Below are 18,704 nucleotides of genomic sequence, written 5' to 3' on the forward strand. Positions count from 1 at the left end.
GGAATCAGCCGGGAGACGCTTTACCTGGGTGAGCGGGGCTGGCTGATGACTCCTACCCGACCTTAGGCCTCAGTCATCTTCACTGACCTCAGAGACCACTACGGGCTTTGGTTGCCAACGGTTGGGCCGGTAAGGCCGATGAGGTCATGCTGAGTCAAGATGTCTGGGTTTGGGGTAAGTGGAGTGTCTGGATGAAAGGTCAATAGTCTGATCCGCATGCAGATGGCTGACAATTGTGGTCATTTTACACCGCAGTCATTTACAGGAGGGTGAGATAGAGCTCAATGTTTTGGGAGAAGTGAAATGTATACATGAAGCGACAGCCATCCCAGCATCAAGAGGTGGTTGCAAAATGGCTGTCTTCATGCTGATGATGCTGTTGTGTATGCTCGTGCTGCTTACTTTGTTCAACTTGCCATTGAGAACCTGCAACTTTTCTCTAATGCTCTTCAGGAAGCACTTACGAATCTTAAACTAGAACTTGATGCAAATTAAAAACAACGTTCATGCGGTTTACTAGAGCTAGAAATATTTATTATAATAGTTTGCACGTATAGACTGTCTAACTTTAACATGAACACATTGAGAGAGTTACTGAGTATACATGCCTTAGCACCAGGCTGGATGAGAAACTCACATTTAATTGTAATGATAAAAATCTTGTCATTAGACCTTGACAAAGAATTGCCTTTTTTTTGAGAAACAGAACAAGCCTCCCTTTGATTACCAGGAAGAGGATTGTTTAAAATGATTTCATGTCGGTGTCTGTGATTATGGTCACATAATTTATAGAAATGCAGCTCCTTCCACCTTCAAACCCCTGAACACAGTCGATCACTCTGCCCCAAGATTTATCACTGGTGATAGTCGTGGCACTCATGCTAAAGTCCTTTATGCTAAAGTGGATTGGATGTCTCTGGCAGAGAGCCAAAATAACCAATCTGTTTATCTACAAGGCCCTTGACCGAATGTTTACATCACAACGATGCTGATCTGAAATAAGCCTTACCTAACCCGTTCTAATGACTAGCTAACACTCACGGCCCCTTATGTTCACTCCGAGCTTGGAAAATAAGCCTATTTAATTAATGCCTCAACCTCTTGGAATGATTTAACACTCTCTAAAAATCTGTTCTCCTTCTTCTTATGGACTATTCGAAAGTTTGATCACAAACCTCCCCAATTCAATTTGTACATTTTCTTATGATGTAATATGATGTTATAAAGATGTTTCATTTCTTATGTTTTATCTGTAATCTAAGTCTAAATAAAGGTCGGAGAACAAATTAATGGTTAATTGATTAAATTACATGTGAGGTCAGTTGTTATATAGAGAGCTTTTAGTCCATGTTGTAAACAACCTAGATAGACAAAAAAAAATGTAATCTTTGTATGAAATCCACATGTTAAATGCAGAAAAATCTAAACCTGGGTTCACCGTGAGTCCATTTAGTCATTAACAGTATTTATTCAGGCATTGGTAACATTAATAAATAGAAATACACAAAAGTTGATGATCAAAATAAGCTGAAAGGAATCTTGACATTCACTGTGAAGACAGTTTCATCTGCATCAAAAAAGTGGTGATTCTGCCATCAATGACTGATGCATTTTGACTTACGGTGGAAAAAACCCATTATGATTTAAAATGTCACAAGGAAATGTATTGTATAACCTTCTGCAAACTGCAGATACTGTCAAAATAGTTGAAAGATTATGCTTAAATTATCTACACTTTACCACATTTTATTGACAAACATACACTCAACATTTTACAAAAATGACATAAGTTACAGCGACGCAAATCTTAATGAAAATAAAAACTGTACACACAACAAAGGCTAATATTTTCTACATCCTCTATACCTGTTAGTCTAAACAGACTGGGACACAAGCGAGTGATTCACAAATAGGAAGATGGCCTTCATGCTCATAAACATGTTGCTGGATGGCAAGAATGTGCATAACAAAGCGTTTGACCTAAAAAGGAAACATTCAGCGACCTCACATCACTTTAAATGCTGCGTGGTGTATGATTCAACTGTCATTCAGAAATCCATACATTGAATTTGGTGAAAACATAAATTCTGGTCAATCCAATCTTAGACAGCTAAAAGAGTACCTATATGGCACTAAGATTAAAAAGTGGACCTAGCTCGTACCTTAGCCATGCTATTTCAGGTTTGCTAAATTAAATTGGGTTTGTTCTTTTTTTTTACATGGAAGCCTCATGTCCACCAAAAAGTTCCCATTGAGTAATGCATACATGCATGCATACAGGTGTTTATACATGTGTGAAGGCACATATGCACTGTAATTGTGTGTGTGTGTGTGTGTGTGTGTGTGTACACATGCACACAGACAGGTGTTTGAGGACCAGGAATAAAGCGTGAGTCCAGAGAGTGGTTTCCTGTCAGTGGTTTTCTGAAGCCTGACTCTCACACACACACACACACCTACATCTACACACACACATACACACACATTTGTGTTGGACATCTGGGCGGCATCTGAGAGCTCGTGTACTTTGGCCTGTCCACCATGTTTTAATTTCCATTGGTAAGACGTTCTTTCAGAGGGAACATTTGGATCTGCCAAATCATCCATGGTAGAGTGGGATGGCCTGTTGAGATGAAACAAGGTTTTTTGTCCGAAAGCCCCTTATAAAGGAGTAAATTGTGTATGGTTCAGTTTCTCTTGGAAGACCTGTGTGTTTGTAGTCTTTGTAAACCAAGTCTTAGAGTAGATTTCGGCGAAAAGGGTAATACAAATGGCATTTATTTTGAAGCTAACCCTGTAGTTTGGTAGCAAGTATTGCCATGGAGTGCTTAATATCTGTAAACAAATTGTACTGTGTAATCATGTTGAATGTGCATTTGTTGAATGCTTGTCAAAACAGAAGAAAAACATATTTCATCTAAAGCATGCAAGTACGACATCTCCGGACAAACACGGCACATATTTGATATGCATGGACCAACACCTTCTTTTACTTGAAGCCAATATTACGGCAGCCTGGCTCTGTAGACACCATGTCATGCTTGCTTGCTTGTAGTCTCATTGTGTATTGCTATTTCCTGAAAGGGAAGGTGTCTTTTTACCCGCTGCACATATGTGCCCCACGTGCGGGTGCAGATGGTGGAACAACCGTGTGTGTGTGTGTGTCAGTGTCAGTGTGTGTGTGTGTGTGTGTGTGTGTGTGTGTGTGTGTGTTCATGAGTGTGGGTATGCTTATGGTGTGGGTATGCTTATGGTGTGTGTGCGTGCATGTGTGAGTGTGTGTGTATGTGTATGTGTATGTATGTGTGTTAATGAGTGTGGGTATGCTTATGGTGTGTGTGTGTGTTCATGCTGGCATAGGTCACAGTCATTGAGTACCTCATGCACGTAAGACTACTGTAGAGGCAGTGCAGGAAGCTCCCCTCTCTCTCCCTATCTCTCACTCTCTCTCTTTTCAGTATTGCCATCACTCTTTCTCCAATGTGTGGGCCCAATGTTGGCGGGGGCAGCCCATAACATTCATGTAGAAAAAAAAAAGTCCATTGGAGCGCGGCTTAACCAAAGGCATTCCCCAGATGCTCAGTCAATCATCCCCCCCCCTCCCCCCCGCCCCCATTTGTCCTCCTCTCCATCTCCCTCCCAACTCCCATCCCATCCCTCCCATCGCCTACTCCGGGGGCTGGTGGTTCCTTCGGTTGCGGCTCTTGGTGCGGTCTAGCAGCGGCTTGAGCTTGCCCAGCTTGCCCAGGTCGCCTCTAGTGGCGGGTACTAGGCTCTGGAGCTGCTTGCGCTCCTTGCAGTACTGCTGCACGGCCAGGGCGTCGGCCGGGGTGAAGCCCGATACGAGGGCCTTGGGGTGCAGCGCCGCCGCCCAGCCCCAGGGTGACTGCTGCTTGCTGGTCAGGGCGCTGACCAGAGCCTCGCTCAGCACGCGCAAGCGCAGTTTGGCCACGGTGCGCTTGAAGCCGTTCTCGGTGGTCAGGCAGTAGTAGAGGCCCTGGTCGGAGGGATGCACGGAGCGGATGAGCAGGCCGTGCTCGGTGGAGACCACGCGGTCGCTAAGCTTCACCTGCAGGAGGGAGGAAGAGGGAAGGAGAAATCAAGGGAGGTTGGCATAAAGGTATCAAAGCTATGTCACAAACAGAGGTGACTACAGGTGAAACAATGTAACACCAAAAGTGTCGTTTTTTTTATCCTTGTGTAGTAATTGTCCTGCCACAGACATGAGGTGGTTTTCCTGAATAAAACTACTTACTAGTAATACACATTGTTAAACAGCGTCACCCTACAACAATCAACAATCTGATTGGCCTCATATTTGGAGGATGACTTTCAGTGCTTCTCTGTGGATTATATCTACGTGATATCCTTCAGAACTTGATCAGTCAAGCCTTTTCACGTAATTCATTGCAGGATATATCCAAAGTTCATTAAAGTGAAGTTATGAAAAAAGACTTCTACTGAGGAGTTGTAGGCTACAAGTCCAAAGGTTGTAACCAGCATTCCAACGTGGGATATTTTCAAACTTCATTAATGTATTTATTGAATTGTTTGTTTGATTGTTTGTTGTCTAGACTCTCCCATATTTGCAAATAATGAATGGCATTGAGGCTCTGATAACACTCAACACTCTGATAATCAACTCAAGACCAAGGTGCCCTCCAAACTCTCTAACCACAGTCACGAACGACATTCATGTGAGCCATAAAACCCAAGTTAAAGTCAAAGCTATAAAAGATGCAGCTGCTTCGGCACTCTCCCAGCATACGTTATCTCTCACTGACCCGTTATTTCCCCTCAAGGGACAGTTTGCAAAAGCAGGAGGTGTCATTTACAGCTAAAACGTGGGCCCAAGGGGGCTCGTCTCATTAGCCACACACTCTAACATCTGAAACAGTTTCGTATGGAACGCCACCCATGACACTGCCCTTGTTAGAGGAGCGAACGCGAGCGCGGAGAGGGAGAGCAGAACAGGCCTTTCGCGTCAAGGCTGTGATCTCACCAGACTGTTTTGACAAAGTTTGACACGAACATCTGGATGTCGGACGCGAACAAATAGCATGTGTCCTGCGCGATAGCCCTTCGCAACATGAAAGCAGAACTGACAGAGGCCGAAACGATGGGGCGTGACGTGTGTTATGCGATCTCTGACACAACACGTATTAGTGCAAAATGGAAACCGTCTGAGGGATCCTGACTGAGCGAGGAGCTGGCTGACCTCTTTCCGCCGGTCGTTGTCTCTCTGGATGAGCCACTTGATGGAGGCCTGCGGAGACTTGGGCATGCACTCCAGGAAGGTGGTGTTGTTCCTGATCCCGTACTGGGCCAGCTCCGCTGCATTCCTGTAGGCTGAAATGAGACATCGGAGTCGTTTGGTTACTCACACATATGCACTCACACACACACATACAAACACACACACACATGCACGTACACAGACACATATGCACTAACACACACACACACACACACACACACACACACATATGCACTCACACACACGCACACACACACACATACGTGCACACACACACACACACACACACGCACACACACACACACACAAACGTGCACTCATACACACACACTCACACACACACACATCTGCATGTGCACACACACATGTGCACTCACACACACACACACACACACACATATGCACTCACACACACACACGCACACGCACACACACACACACACAAACGTGCACTCATACACACACACTCACACACACACACATCTGCATGTGCACACACACACACACACACACACACACACACACACACATATGCACTCACACTCACACACTCCCATTCAGACATAAGGGAAAGCAACTGGCTTTGCTGGAATTTTCAAACTGACATATGGCTACACTGTAAAAAAACAACCTAATTTTACAGTTAATAACTCTACATTTTTACAGTGGTTTTCTGTTTTTTGAAATTGTATACAAAACTACATATAATAATGGAGGTTAACTATAAATTAAAAACACGACTCCTATTTTAAGGATAATGCCAATAATGACAAATTACATGGATTTCAATTTTTTTTACAGAAAATAACTGTATTATTTATACATACATTTTCCATTTTTCTGAAATACATGCAAATGTAAATAAAATTACACTGATAATCTGTAATTTAATATGTAGCTCATTATATTATGGTTTATGTACATACTAACAATTTAGCATGATTCTATGTAAATTTACAGTGAATTCTTCACTAATTCAGCATAAACATTTTTGCAAACCCATTTTCATTTAACCTGTTAGAACCTTGATGTTTTTTCCTAAATGACCTAAAAATTCCATGCCCAAATGTAAAGGCTTACTTTTGAGTTTTAGGCACAGTATGGTGGAAAATTTCAATTTGATGTTACAGAGTACCCGTCAAGCTATGAGTACCATATATGATATCTGAAATTTTAGAAAGATGTCGATAACCTTCCCAAAATGTAGGCGCTCCCTATTTTTTTTCATTTACATCTAGATTACTGTGGATGTAAGTAGGAAAATGAATAGAAATGCCCAGTTTTGTCATATAATTGTGTGCCCCCAAGGGTATGCCATCACTTGAACAAATTTGGAACTGATATCTCATCCCAATCAAAAGTTAGAATATAAATAATCGGTGAGCCCTCCATACACTTCCGTGACTTTTGCTGCTTTTTGATTATACCAGACTCTATTTCAATCTTCTCGTCATCCAACCGTTGAAGCTCTTCCAATACTACTGTTACCCCATAAAAACAATCTTTTTGGGGGCTGGCTCTCTGTTTTATTTTTAGAAGCCATGATGATGTAGAATAAATGTGTTTTGTTGTGCACCTGCATTACGTTATAGAACTGTCAAAACTTGCGTGGCTAAACGGCAAAACAAATGCACGTGAATTACTGATTACATCCCACCTTCTCTGTTGTGCACTCGGATATCTTTGCATCTCATTGGTCTACAGTCATGATTGACACATGTGTGGACCAGTCAAGGAAAGTATTAGTTTATGTTTTTCACGCACAGACTTAGCAGAGTTTACCATAGCAACCATGGACATATGATAGCAACAAAATAGTCTTGGGTGCGCGCATTGTGTCAGACTGACAGGTCAGTCAACCTATGATATTAGTTACAGGTTCCCGTATCTTGCTGGCTGATTGGGTTATCCTGATAAGATAAGACTCTGTAAAAGGTCGGGATAGCCTTCACGCTTAGAGCAAGATGTTACTCATAAGAGGACTCAGGAGGTTGAAGATGTTAGAAAGATGGGTATTTTTATTAACCCAAATAAGGCACAAAGGCAGTTAAAACACTGACAATACTAAATCAATATAAAAAATACAGTTTTCACTAAGGACAAATGCATGAAGCCACCAACAAATAAGCAATTCACATAAGACCACATGTATAAAAAGGACCATTAACTGGTCAGTGAGAGTCCTTATTAAACACGATCACTCTCACTACGAAACAAAACAAAAGCAAATAAAAGGACCAAGGTAACTAGCCCATCGTGAGAGCTCCAAGGACTTACGTCCTATTAAACTGGCAACTTTCCTGAACAAAGAACAAAGGTAAGTTTAAGTAGCCTTGACAAGCACCTTGAATTGGCTCATACCAATCATTGATTTCAGGTGTGTCAATCAGCAAGGCACCAACACCTGTGGCTCACAGCAGCCATACCTAAACAATCAAACTCCCAATCAACTAGGAAACACAGACTACACATGGTAGCAATTAGGCTTGGTGCCGGCATAGCCGACACATAATAAAGCAGCCAAATCTCATTAAACATAAACTCCATATATCGCGCCATCTTCACAACACAAACTTAGACACTAAACACCGGTTGACAAACGGTATGAAATATGACAATATGATTATTGTTAAACTAAATAAACAGAAAATTTCAGAGACAAGACATTGAATGTGTGCTGATTTTAACTGAACAAAGACATGAACATCAAACATGTAACACACACACACACCAAAACACCTTCACCCAGTCCACAAAAGCAGCAGCCTACAGGCTGCAGTGGTGGGTCACACAGGTGCCCCGTCACAGACTCACTTTGTTCATTCGGTTAAAATCAAGCCACCCCTGAACTAAACACCACTATACATATTTGGGACCCATTCTAACGGCATCGGCAAGCCTGGTCTAGTCACACAAGAGCATTGTCCAAATTCCCTAATGGTGAATGGGCACTAAATCCAACAGACCCACTCCAAAATCTTGTGGAAAGACTTCCTATAAGAGAGGCAACTGTTATAGAGTAGTTTTGGAATGAGATGTGCGTGAAACTCATATATGTGTGATGATCAGGTGTCCCAATACTTTTGACCTGACCTAACCTTGGATCTGGCTGGCCCAGAGCAATGCAGAACAATAAAGACGAGACAAGGGGGAAATTACTTTGCAATGGACTGACTCACTCCATGTAGTTTAATATGAGACTGAAGTCAAATGTTTTAACTTTTGTGGGTAGAGGCTATTGTGATGTTCCTGCTGAGCTCCGCTCCGGCCACGCCCCCTTCAATCACACAAGCACATACACCTGTTTCACTCTCACTCATGCTCTCAGCTGCATGTCATCAGTATCATTCACCATCCCAGCTGCACTGCATTCAGATCCCAAATCACATGATCACACACACCTGATTCACTCCTATATATAACCTGCACTCCCCTCACTCCGTGTTTGGTCTCGTCGCTACAAGGGTGAAACCTTTGCCCAAGTCTTCTAAATCTGTGGCCCACTCTACGTCCCTGGGATTCCGCCTTCCGGCCACCGGCGACTACAACCCCATTGTCAGCTGGCTTCCAGCCCAGCAAGCTCTCTGTCCGTGGGCGTCCAGCCCCGCAAGCTCCCTGTCTGCTGGCTTCCGAGTCAGCCATTTCGGTGCCGGCAGACTTTTAGGACTGCATTATCCAGAGTGCCGTGCATACGGCACCGGGAGTAATGTGACTGTCTTGTCCGGCCTGTAGCCGTGTACCTCTGTTCTTTGCCCTTGCGCACAGTAGCCAGAGTGAGACTCTGTGCGATCTTTAGTTCATGTTCCTAGATCTTTGTGTTAGAACTCTGTCTGTTAACCCTTTCGTTGATTTGTATACTCTGTTTGTGTCCTGTTCCCCGTCTGTACTCCATCAATAAACTCTGCATCACCTGAAACTCTTCAATCACAAACCCTGCAAGTCAATGTTTGAAATAATTGTCTTCCAAAATAAAACCATCATTTTACAATCTTGAGCATGTGTCAGCACTTTATTGAATGTGTTTGATCATAGGAGCAATCTGGAAAATGTCAGTTTCTCTGCTAAATGTGAATTGCCGTCACTTAATTGAAGGTGTTTCATTGTAATAAATGAGGGAAAATCTGTAAAATACCAGTGTTTCTCTGCAAAACTGTTAGGGCTGCCACTTTATTGAAGGTGTTTAATCTTAATTAAAGAAGCCTGACTTAATGAATGGTGTTTGCTCGTTATAAATTAGGAAGAATCTGTAAAATAACAGTATTTTTTGCTGAACTTGTAGTACTGTCACTTTATTGAAAGTGTTCGATATTAATAATAAAAAAATCTGTAAAATAACAGTTTTTCTCTGCTGAACTGTTAGGGCTGCCACTTTATTGAAGATTTTTAATCTTAATTAAAGAAGCCTGACTTAATGAATGGTGTTTGTTCGTAATAAATTAGGAAGAATCTGTAAAATAACAGCATTTTTTGCTAAACTTGTAGTACTGTCACCTTATTGAAAGTGTTCGATATTAATAATAGATACAAAAATCTGTAAAATAACAGTTTTTCTCTGCTGAACTGTTAGGGCTGCCACTTTATTGAAGGTTTTTAATCTTAAATATCGAGGAAAACATTGTAAAATAACAGTGTTTCTCTGCTATACTTTTAGTACCCTAACTTAATAAAAGGTGTTTGCTCGTAATAAATTAGGAAGAATCTGTACAATAACAGTTTTTCTCTGCTAAACTGTTAGGGATGTAACTTTATTAATGGTGTTTGATTGTATTAATTGAGGAAAAATCTATAAAAAAAAACTGTTTTTCTCTGCAAATCCTTAAATGGAAATATCTGTAAATATAGGGTTTTTGCACTTTATTTGAATTAGGATGTTTTACTTTAATTTTGCGGTTTTTGTTTGGCAGCCGTAGCTGCCAGTAATTTACTGTTTTTTTACAGATTTTTTTTTTACAGTGTACACTGAACAGCTGCGAGTGAGGAAGTGTGAATGTGTCTGTGTGCATTTGCGAGTGTGTGTGAGTAACTCTGTTTCTGTGTGTGTGTGTATGTGTGTGTCCTGAAGAGTAGGGTCAAAGTTGACTGCGGGGGCAAGCAGAGTCCACGCCAGGCCCCTGCACCTTTCAGCGCAAGCCTCAGGCCTCTGGGACTCCCAGCCTCCCAGAGCCCTGAGCGTTGGCTGGTGGTGTGGGGTTAGAGATTTGCCTAATTATCGACAGTGTCATCTGGTATTTCTGGTTCGAGACAATTGGGCTGTCATTCAGCTGGATGGATGACAGCACTAAGACTAATTAGCAGGCGCAACTGAACATGTGTTGCGGGTCCCCGAAGCGGATCTCCACGTGTGGTGGAGGAAGCGGAGTGGCAATGTGGAAGAGAGATCTGTGGGAGAGTACAGCACACTCAGAGATGATAATGGGGTCCTCCCATATGTGAAGCTGTTTCCCAGCAGGCAGTGGGAGTGGGGGAGGGGGGGGGGGGGGGGGCATGCTCAGCTGGTCTGGTTTTAATGCGTTTACACACGCATTGCTGATGAGGAGAGGATCTAACTTAAGACAGCAGACACGGAGAGTCTTGTTTTACTCAGTCTTCTGGCACAACTTGCACAGCCCTGCGGCACAACTTGGGTTGTTGTAGATGTGTAATAGAATTGAACCTCCCTGGACCTTAATTTGACTTGAAATTTTGATGATCGAGAGAAAACGAAGGAGAAAGAGGTCCAACAGAATGAAAGACAGACAAACAAACAGAGAGAAAGATGGAAGAGAGGCAGGGGAGGGAATGATACGTGGATGTCAACCAACCCTTTAAATTGAAGCCTCTGCACTGGGTAAGTGGGTTGCCGTGGATGATGTCCTGTCTCCGACTGCGCCTGAGGAATACACAAACAACAGCACTGTAATCCATCACTGTCACGCTACAGAGATCGTTCCCCTTCAAGCGCTGTTTTTTTAAATGTGGCTAACACACGATCTACAAAGAATCTAGCTCAAAGGGAAACACTGAATTAATGTCTTGCGGGTAGCGCTTTCGCCTCTCGTGTACCAGGTTGTGTCAACAGTAGAGAGGATGCCATTTGAGCCTGAGAAACTCTGCAGTGTGAGGTGAATTTCACAGTAGTCTCTCTCTCAGATACGACACGACACCAAAAGCAACAGGATAAGTAAATGGTATGACGGATACATTTCCCGCACGTTCTCTGAGGACCAGGGCAGCCGCTTCTTAGTTCTGAACCCAAACCAAACTTGAACTGTGGTTGACTGTGATTTCCCCTGAGCAGCTGTTGTTGAGAATAGCAGCAGGGGGGTGGCGGAGAGGGCACTGAATATGAAAAATGAAGCCATTTCCCGCCAATTACAAATCGCGCGAAAGCTGCCAAGAATGAAATCCATTCTTTGTCACATGCTAAAATAGGAGCTAGCTGGGCACTATGTTTTCATCGCATTACAAAGCATTCCATTGACAAATCTGTATCTGGGTGTGCACTACACTGCATCCTCTGTCTCATGCGCACGCAACTTAGAACATATTGAAACAATATCTGCGAAACCTTCAAACCTACAGTACTATAGGTGATTCATCATCATTTCCTGGAATTGTCCCAGAATGGCAAGTGCTAATTGGTTGAATGAAATTTCCAAGACCAGTAAAAACGGTTCCGTAGGCCTACCTTTTCCCTGTGGGGTAGAAGCGAGAGCAGCTAAGTCCGTCCCAGGCACAGTAGGGGTCCCTGGCCAGGCAGCAGTCGGCGCAGGCTGCACCGTAGGCATGGCAACGGTGCAGAGACACTTGGGACAGGCCATGTTCCGAGCTCACATATAGCTGTTGCTGCAAAGCAAACAGTTCAAATGTCAGGCGGCTGTTTATTTTCCTTGGCCCGGCGAGTGACAGCAAAATGAACTTAATCACCATGGCAATTGCAGCTCCCTGCTTTATTTTGCCACTGTGTCAGAGTTAAATTTCTTGTTTTTTTTTTCATTTTTGGTCCAAGCATTATAGGATACAGTAACTGCGAACCACATTACAATTATGAATTTTTTTTTCTATGTTAAATGAAATGCAAGAGGCCCTCCGCAACTGGCTGATTGCTGTAACTTACCTTCTTGGACGAGATTCGCAAATTGGTCACGGCAGCACCAGTCTGGAACAGAACAAACAAACAAGGCAAATTGGAAAACCATCCCTGGCATGGCAAGCCTTCAAACCACATAATCAACCATGAGCGCTTTGACCTAAGGTTTGTTTTTGTGTTTCAGGCTCTCTGTGAAGAATGCCGATTAAAACCCTCCAAGCTATTGGTTGAGAGCGGCATAGACTCCACAGTAGCAAACACAGTAGCTGGAGTGTTCTCGTAAGCAGCGATGCTAAACTCCAGGTGCAAGTGGAGATTATAAAGCCCTAGAACTGATCAAACAACAGGACCGGACTTTCCCTGTTAAGATAAGCTAGCTTTGGCGAGGATATACTGGTATTTAGCAGAAAAGCTGTAACATATCAGTGAAGTTCACGCCACTCTAACAGTCTGGACCATCAGATATCCAGACGGCTAACTATGGGATATACCACCCTATCGGCCTCGGCCCTTTGTGCCCGTGGCCAACCTATCCTCCAGTTCTCCCATACCCTCCCCATGGCCCATTCTCCCACCCCACCCCACCCCACCGCACCCCAACCTGACACACAGCAGCAACAGGCCCACAAGCCTTTGATGTGTGCGATGTGTGTGTGTGGGGGGAGCAGGAACGAAGGCAACCCAGACCTTAAACACTTCCAGCTCCTCCAGGATCAGATCCTCATCCAGGGAACCGTTTGTGGGCAGGACGATCACCTTTTGGACTGTGCCTTTGTCTGTAGGAAAAGAAGGATGGAGTGAGAGAGGGAGGGAGAGGGAAGGAAAGAAAGAAAGAAAGAAAGAGAAAAAGAAAGAATGAACAGACAATGGAACAGCTGTATTGAAATAGTACAAAAGACTCTCCCACGTATGAAGAATCACAACAGAGGCACGAGTGGTTGCAGCCATATAAGGTTGGGTTTAGTATACATGGCTGACGTGCACACATAAACTGAGCTGAATAAACAGAAATGTTTATTTCTCTCCCTGTCTTTCTCCCTCCCTCTTTCTCCTGAGTTGACACTGAGATAAAGTTTGAATGGAGAATGAAAATGAGCAGGCATTTCTTGATCCCTTCACTCCTTTTTTTCTCTTTTCCAGGAATAAACTTTAAGGTGCACAAACAGAGTGACTCCTTGTTTATCAGGACAGCCTTTCTGAACTGGGAGGGGATAAAGAGGAGAGAGAGAGCAGACAGCAGAGGAAGAGAAGCAGAGGAAGAGAAGCATGGTCCCGTAAAAAACAAAAACATTGGAAATCCCCTATTATAAAAACCCTCTCTCTTCTTTCCCCCCAAAAACATGAAGGAGCAAAAAGCCTGTTGGCCGAGCGACCCGACCGCCTGGTCCGGCGTTCCTGGCAACCCGCTCAGGAATCTGGGAGGGATGGAGTGATGAAGCAGGGAGCAGAGGACAGAAGGGGAGTGTGGGGAGCCGTAAACACAAACAGCTGTGCAGAACAACTCCCTGTGCCATCAGCGTCCGAATGCACACAAGGCCTCGCAGGCCATCGCTCCGGTTCCTGCGGTGCTCCGCTAGCACAGATTCTGCCGCCAGATATCATGCCCCTTTCCCCGGCTTCCCCTCTCTCTCCCTGCCATTCAACACAGTCCACGCGCCCAACTGGCCCCCGGCCCCGCTGCATGACTCCGGCTCATATCCGCAGCACATTCCTCCACGATTATGGTCAATATAAAAGCATAGAGGGAGGGATTGCTTTAATATCACAGGGAATAGAGTAAATTGCTTGCTCTCTGCATGTAAACAGTGTTTTGTGGGTGACAGACAGGACATCCTTTTATGAGCCACTGCTGAAATTCCATAAAGTCTGGGAGTATCTAAAGCCCATACGACAACGATGTTTCAGGTAAAAAATGAGTGACTCAAGATAAACAACTATTATCTATTTGGCTGCACAGCCATGAGCAGGGGGTACATTTGAAAAGTGCGAGTTGAACCTCATCTTGTTGACGGATGATCAGAGGATCATAAAACCTGCTGCACACAGAGCCCTTTGGGAGTGAACAGAGCCAACTCTTTATGGTAAATTAGGTAAAATGATCTGGCTCACGAGAGGAGCTGGAATTTATACCACTAATACCTAAACACATGACAGGTATGTGTTCACTGGAGTGTTGTACAGTGTGCACGTGTACCTGTGCCCAGGAAAAGGACCTGGTACTGGCCATCTGCTGCTGTGACCTGGTCCACAGCGATGGAGGTGTATTTGTAGTCGGCGTGTGTCCGCACCAGTAGCGGCCTCCTGCCCACAGGGTAGATGGGATTGAACATGACCGGGTGGTTCCTGACGAACGTCACCACGTCATCGGGGAACTCTTTGGTGCTCTGGATGTGGGGTGTAAAAGCCCCACCAGGACACTAAAGGACAGAGAGAGAGAGAGAGAAACGGGGTTGAATTCAAACGTTTTAATCCTGTCACAGTTCACACATACTTTCTCCAACTTTCTCATGATACCTTATGAAAAGGTGAAGTCCCTCCCCCTTCTCACTGTGGTCCATGAGGGAAGAAGGACTGGACTCCCCTACCTAAATGGTTGAGTCCGATTCCCCCACCCCTCGGGCCTTTCTCATATGCCTACTCTCCCAATCAATCTTGTTAATGACTGAGTTTTGGCCCCATCTGATAAAATCTAAACATGATGAATGCTATGTGTATTTGTACTGTCAACCAATGGAGCTATAGAACCACCTAAACAAGTAGAAGTCATCTGAGAGGCTGGAACTTACGGTGCCTGGCCTTGGGTAGGGGATGCGTCCTTGGAAGGCTACCCACTGGAAGTTGGGGCCATCCCGGTGGGCAAACGGCCCATTGAAGACGGTCAGGATGTCAGCCATGTTGTACACGCACACTGCTGAACCTTGAAACACGGAGCTGGGGGGGAAAACAGGACAAACAATGTTAAGAGATGCTGTGGTAGACCGTAAGAAGGAATGAAACCTCTAGGATATCTATGTCTCCATCCTCCCCCTTGGTAAAGCTTCATGAACACAGCCTGGAGGATTTCAAGGAAGAACCATGTCACATAAACCCGCTGGAGCTGCTCTCTCTCCCTCTCTCTCTCTCTCCCAGAAGAACAGAACACCTCTCCTCTTTTCCCAGAGGGTTCTGTTGCGTGTTGGCTGGACTCTGTGTGCTAAGTGACGCTGACGCACAAGTGGACCATTGTTCGGCGAGCAAACACTGACCATGCAAAAAAAAGCATTATGGGCAAAAAGAAAAAAAAAAAGTTCCAATGTGCGAGCAGGAATAACAAAGTTCTGAGGCTCACAGAGACTCCTCAACATGGCATTCACCCACTACCCAAACCCTCTGCTTGTTTGCCTTGGCCTGCATCAGAGAGAAGAACCACCATGGTTCCCCCGCTCAAGACTGTAGACCAGTGGTGGAAACTAGACCCAAACACAATCCAGCCACAGGACCGTCAGCCCTGCCTATTTTTCCCTTTTTTTCTCTCAAGAGAACGCTCCAGTGGTGCCGACCACATCGTTTCCGCCACCACGCCGCCTTTAGTGCGGGCGCACTGTGGAGAACACACAGGAACTATGGCTACTCAGAGGGGTCATAATTATAGCTTTCGTGCGAGGAGCAAGCACTGGCATGGAGACTGAAGTGTGTTTCAGTGGAATTCCTGCCTAACAAACATGTCTCGCGAGCGTATCGGATCACGCTACATAAAGTGTTGGGACTCTGTTAATGGTCCTTTGAGACACGCTGTTTATTGCCTTTGTCTCCGCTGAGCCAGAGAGATGTACGGAGTGTCTGGAGTGTGGAAGGGAGCAGTAGATGTCAGAGTTGGCTATAGTGTAATAAGGCACTTTGCAGACTCTGGGAGGTGTGTTCTGAAAAGTCCCAAGATGTTGTCCACACCTCTTCTTGGAGACTCCCCTACTCTCTCTCTCACTCACACACACACACACACACAAACAGACACACACACACACACACACAAACAACCACATACACACACACACACACACACACACACACACACACACACACGCTCTCATGAGTCATGCGGTCATCGGTGAGAGCTGCGAGCTGCGAGGGCTTTACCTTGTGGACGTGAAGACGCCAAACACCAGCAGACCTTTGGGGTTGTCGGCCTCCAGTAAAAAGACACTCTCTGGAAACCAGAACAATATATGAGTGATGTCCCTCAATATACAAAACACAGACAACCCCCCCACACACACACACACACACACACACACACACACACACACACACACACACACACACACACACACACACACACACAGAATGAGGTTATTCATTAAGCCCTCTAGATGTTGGTTAGATAGATAGGAATTTACTCCACCTAAATTTCAGCCTCAGAAACTGACACGTGCCAACACTCAGGCAGGAAAAACCATCAGCTGGTTCACAGGAAGAGTACAAACAATGAAGAAAAGTATGGTATTTGGCTTGTAAACATCTCTAGAGTAGAGGCTTGTAAAACGTCATTGGAGTTGTTGCTGACATGTTGGCCCAAATCCAGACAGTGAAGAGGCTATCACGATAAGCTATCGTGCTATTACTGCCATGATATGAAATACAGAGGACTGACGCAATCACTGAAAAAAGGTTTTTTAAGAAGGCATCTAACAGGGGAAAATTGGTCATTTCTCCACTCACCAAGCTCATCAAAGTGGGTCTCTGTGCCATCCTCCTCCAGCACTGAGCACACCATCCTGGCCTTCAGGAAGGTGGTCCACTTATTCACCAGACTTCTCTGGCCCCCAGTGTCATTCTGCAGCCGAAAGAGAGAAAGATGGCGAGGAAAAAGAGAGAGAAAATAAGGGCGCGACAAGGACAGAAAAACAAGGAATGAATTAGTGGTAGCTAAGCTTCCTGCCCACTGACAAAAACAAAGACAAAACGGACACATAAAACTTTAGTGATTCACACATCCTGTAACACACACTCACTGGACACACTCGCGCCACCATGGTGTGGATGTTCTTGGTGTTGCCGCTGTTGTCCGTGAGCCGCTCTCGTAAGAAGAAATAAAGCTTGGCGTCGTTGGGGTCGGACCCGTCTGGTATCAGATGGGCGTCAATGAAAATGGGCTCTGCATCATGGCACGCACAAAACACAAACAAACAAGGCTTGGTGAAACAAACAAACAAACAAACAAAAAACAGCCGTCCAGCTGGTTGCAGCAGCCACTGAATGTGGAATCCGGGGGGGGGGGGGGTGTGTAAGTGGAGGTCTTTTTAGACATGCGAGTGAAGAAGCAATAAAAAGAGATGGATACTGCTATTGTTACTTGCTCTTTTTTTCTCCCTGGCCAACAACAGATGGGGTTTATTACTGTTAGAGATCAGGGAGGAGAGTACTGATGTCTTCACATACGCGGAGGGAGAAGCAAAATCATATAAAAGGCTCGATATGCGGCAATGTTTAATAACAGCTCTGTTCTTTTTCAGATGGACTTTGGGGATGGCCCTGATTTATTATGAGTGCATTGTTCAGTGAGTTAGCGAGGCAGGTTTATTTCTCCCAGGGTTGCCACAGGCAGATGGATTTGCCCTACTGACCTGGGACCTGCTCCGCATTTTCTCGTATAACACTGACACTTCATCTTTTCATTGACACCATAGCCTTTACTCTAGGGTATCGCCCCTGGCCTCTAAAATATTACCAACTTTGTTCTGCTATGACAGTGTGTTATGAATCAGTCAATAAAAGGTGGAATTTTGGCGTTGTTGTGCGTTTCTCACCGCTCAGCCATTTGGAGTTGTGCTGGTCGGTCCGCACAGCGTTCCTGGTGGTCAGACTCCGGAAAATGGCGGCATCCGTGCCCATGAAGTCGATGTACATGCCGGAGAACAGCTCCTGGTCTGAGGACAACAAGAGAGACACTGTCTCACACATCTGCCACATGACGCAAAATCCCAGCTGAGTGTCCCAACAAGCTGCAGCGGTTTATACCAGATTAAATGTTGCAATAGCAAAGACATATTCGAATCAGCTGCAATCACAGACAGCCAAAAAGAAAACCGTGTGTGTGTGAGTGTGAGTGCATGTGTGTGTGTGTGTGTGTGTGTGTATGTGTGTGTGTGTGTGTGTATGTGTGTGTGTGTGTGTGTGTGTGTGTGTGTGTGTGTGTGTGTGTGTGTGTGTGTGTGTGTGTGTGTGTGTGTGTGTGTGTGCGTGCGTGTGTGTATTTGCGTCATCTCGCAGATGGGTTGAGAAATGCATGCAGGATAAAGGGGAATTTCCAAATCTAAGTAACATGTTAAAATAACTTTATGCATCCTTATGGCCAGAGTGGAGACAGGAAAGCCACTTCGCAATGGATTTATTCTTTCCCTT

General features: G+C 44.7%; 1 protein-coding gene across 1 annotated transcript in view; it reads right to left on the reverse strand.

Annotated features, from left to right (window-relative positions):
* Nucleotides 1-3,663: 3,663 nt before the first annotated feature.
* Nucleotides 3,664-18,704, reverse strand: part of sema3c (sema domain, immunoglobulin domain (Ig), short basic domain, secreted, (semaphorin) 3C) — a 42,140-nt gene continuing 27,099 nt past the window's right edge. Inside the window, 12 exon segments of the mRNA XM_080851845.1 lie at nt 3,664-4,069; nt 5,219-5,349; nt 11,059-11,126; nt 11,925-12,082; nt 12,354-12,395; nt 13,014-13,102; nt 14,521-14,743; nt 15,113-15,257; nt 16,440-16,509; nt 17,022-17,136; nt 17,315-17,457; nt 18,110-18,229. Coding sequence (XP_080707971.1) covers nt 3,668-4,069; nt 5,219-5,349; nt 11,059-11,126; nt 11,925-12,082; nt 12,354-12,395; nt 13,014-13,102; nt 14,521-14,743; nt 15,113-15,257; nt 16,440-16,509; nt 17,022-17,136; nt 17,315-17,457; nt 18,110-18,229 — 1,706 coding nt within the window. The 3' untranslated portion in view covers nt 3,664-3,667.

This window comes from Sprattus sprattus (genome assembly GCF_963457725.1).
Source record: "Sprattus sprattus genome assembly, chromosome: 14".
In the NCBI taxonomy this organism is placed as follows: domain Eukaryota; kingdom Metazoa; phylum Chordata; class Actinopteri; order Clupeiformes; family Clupeidae; genus Sprattus; species Sprattus sprattus.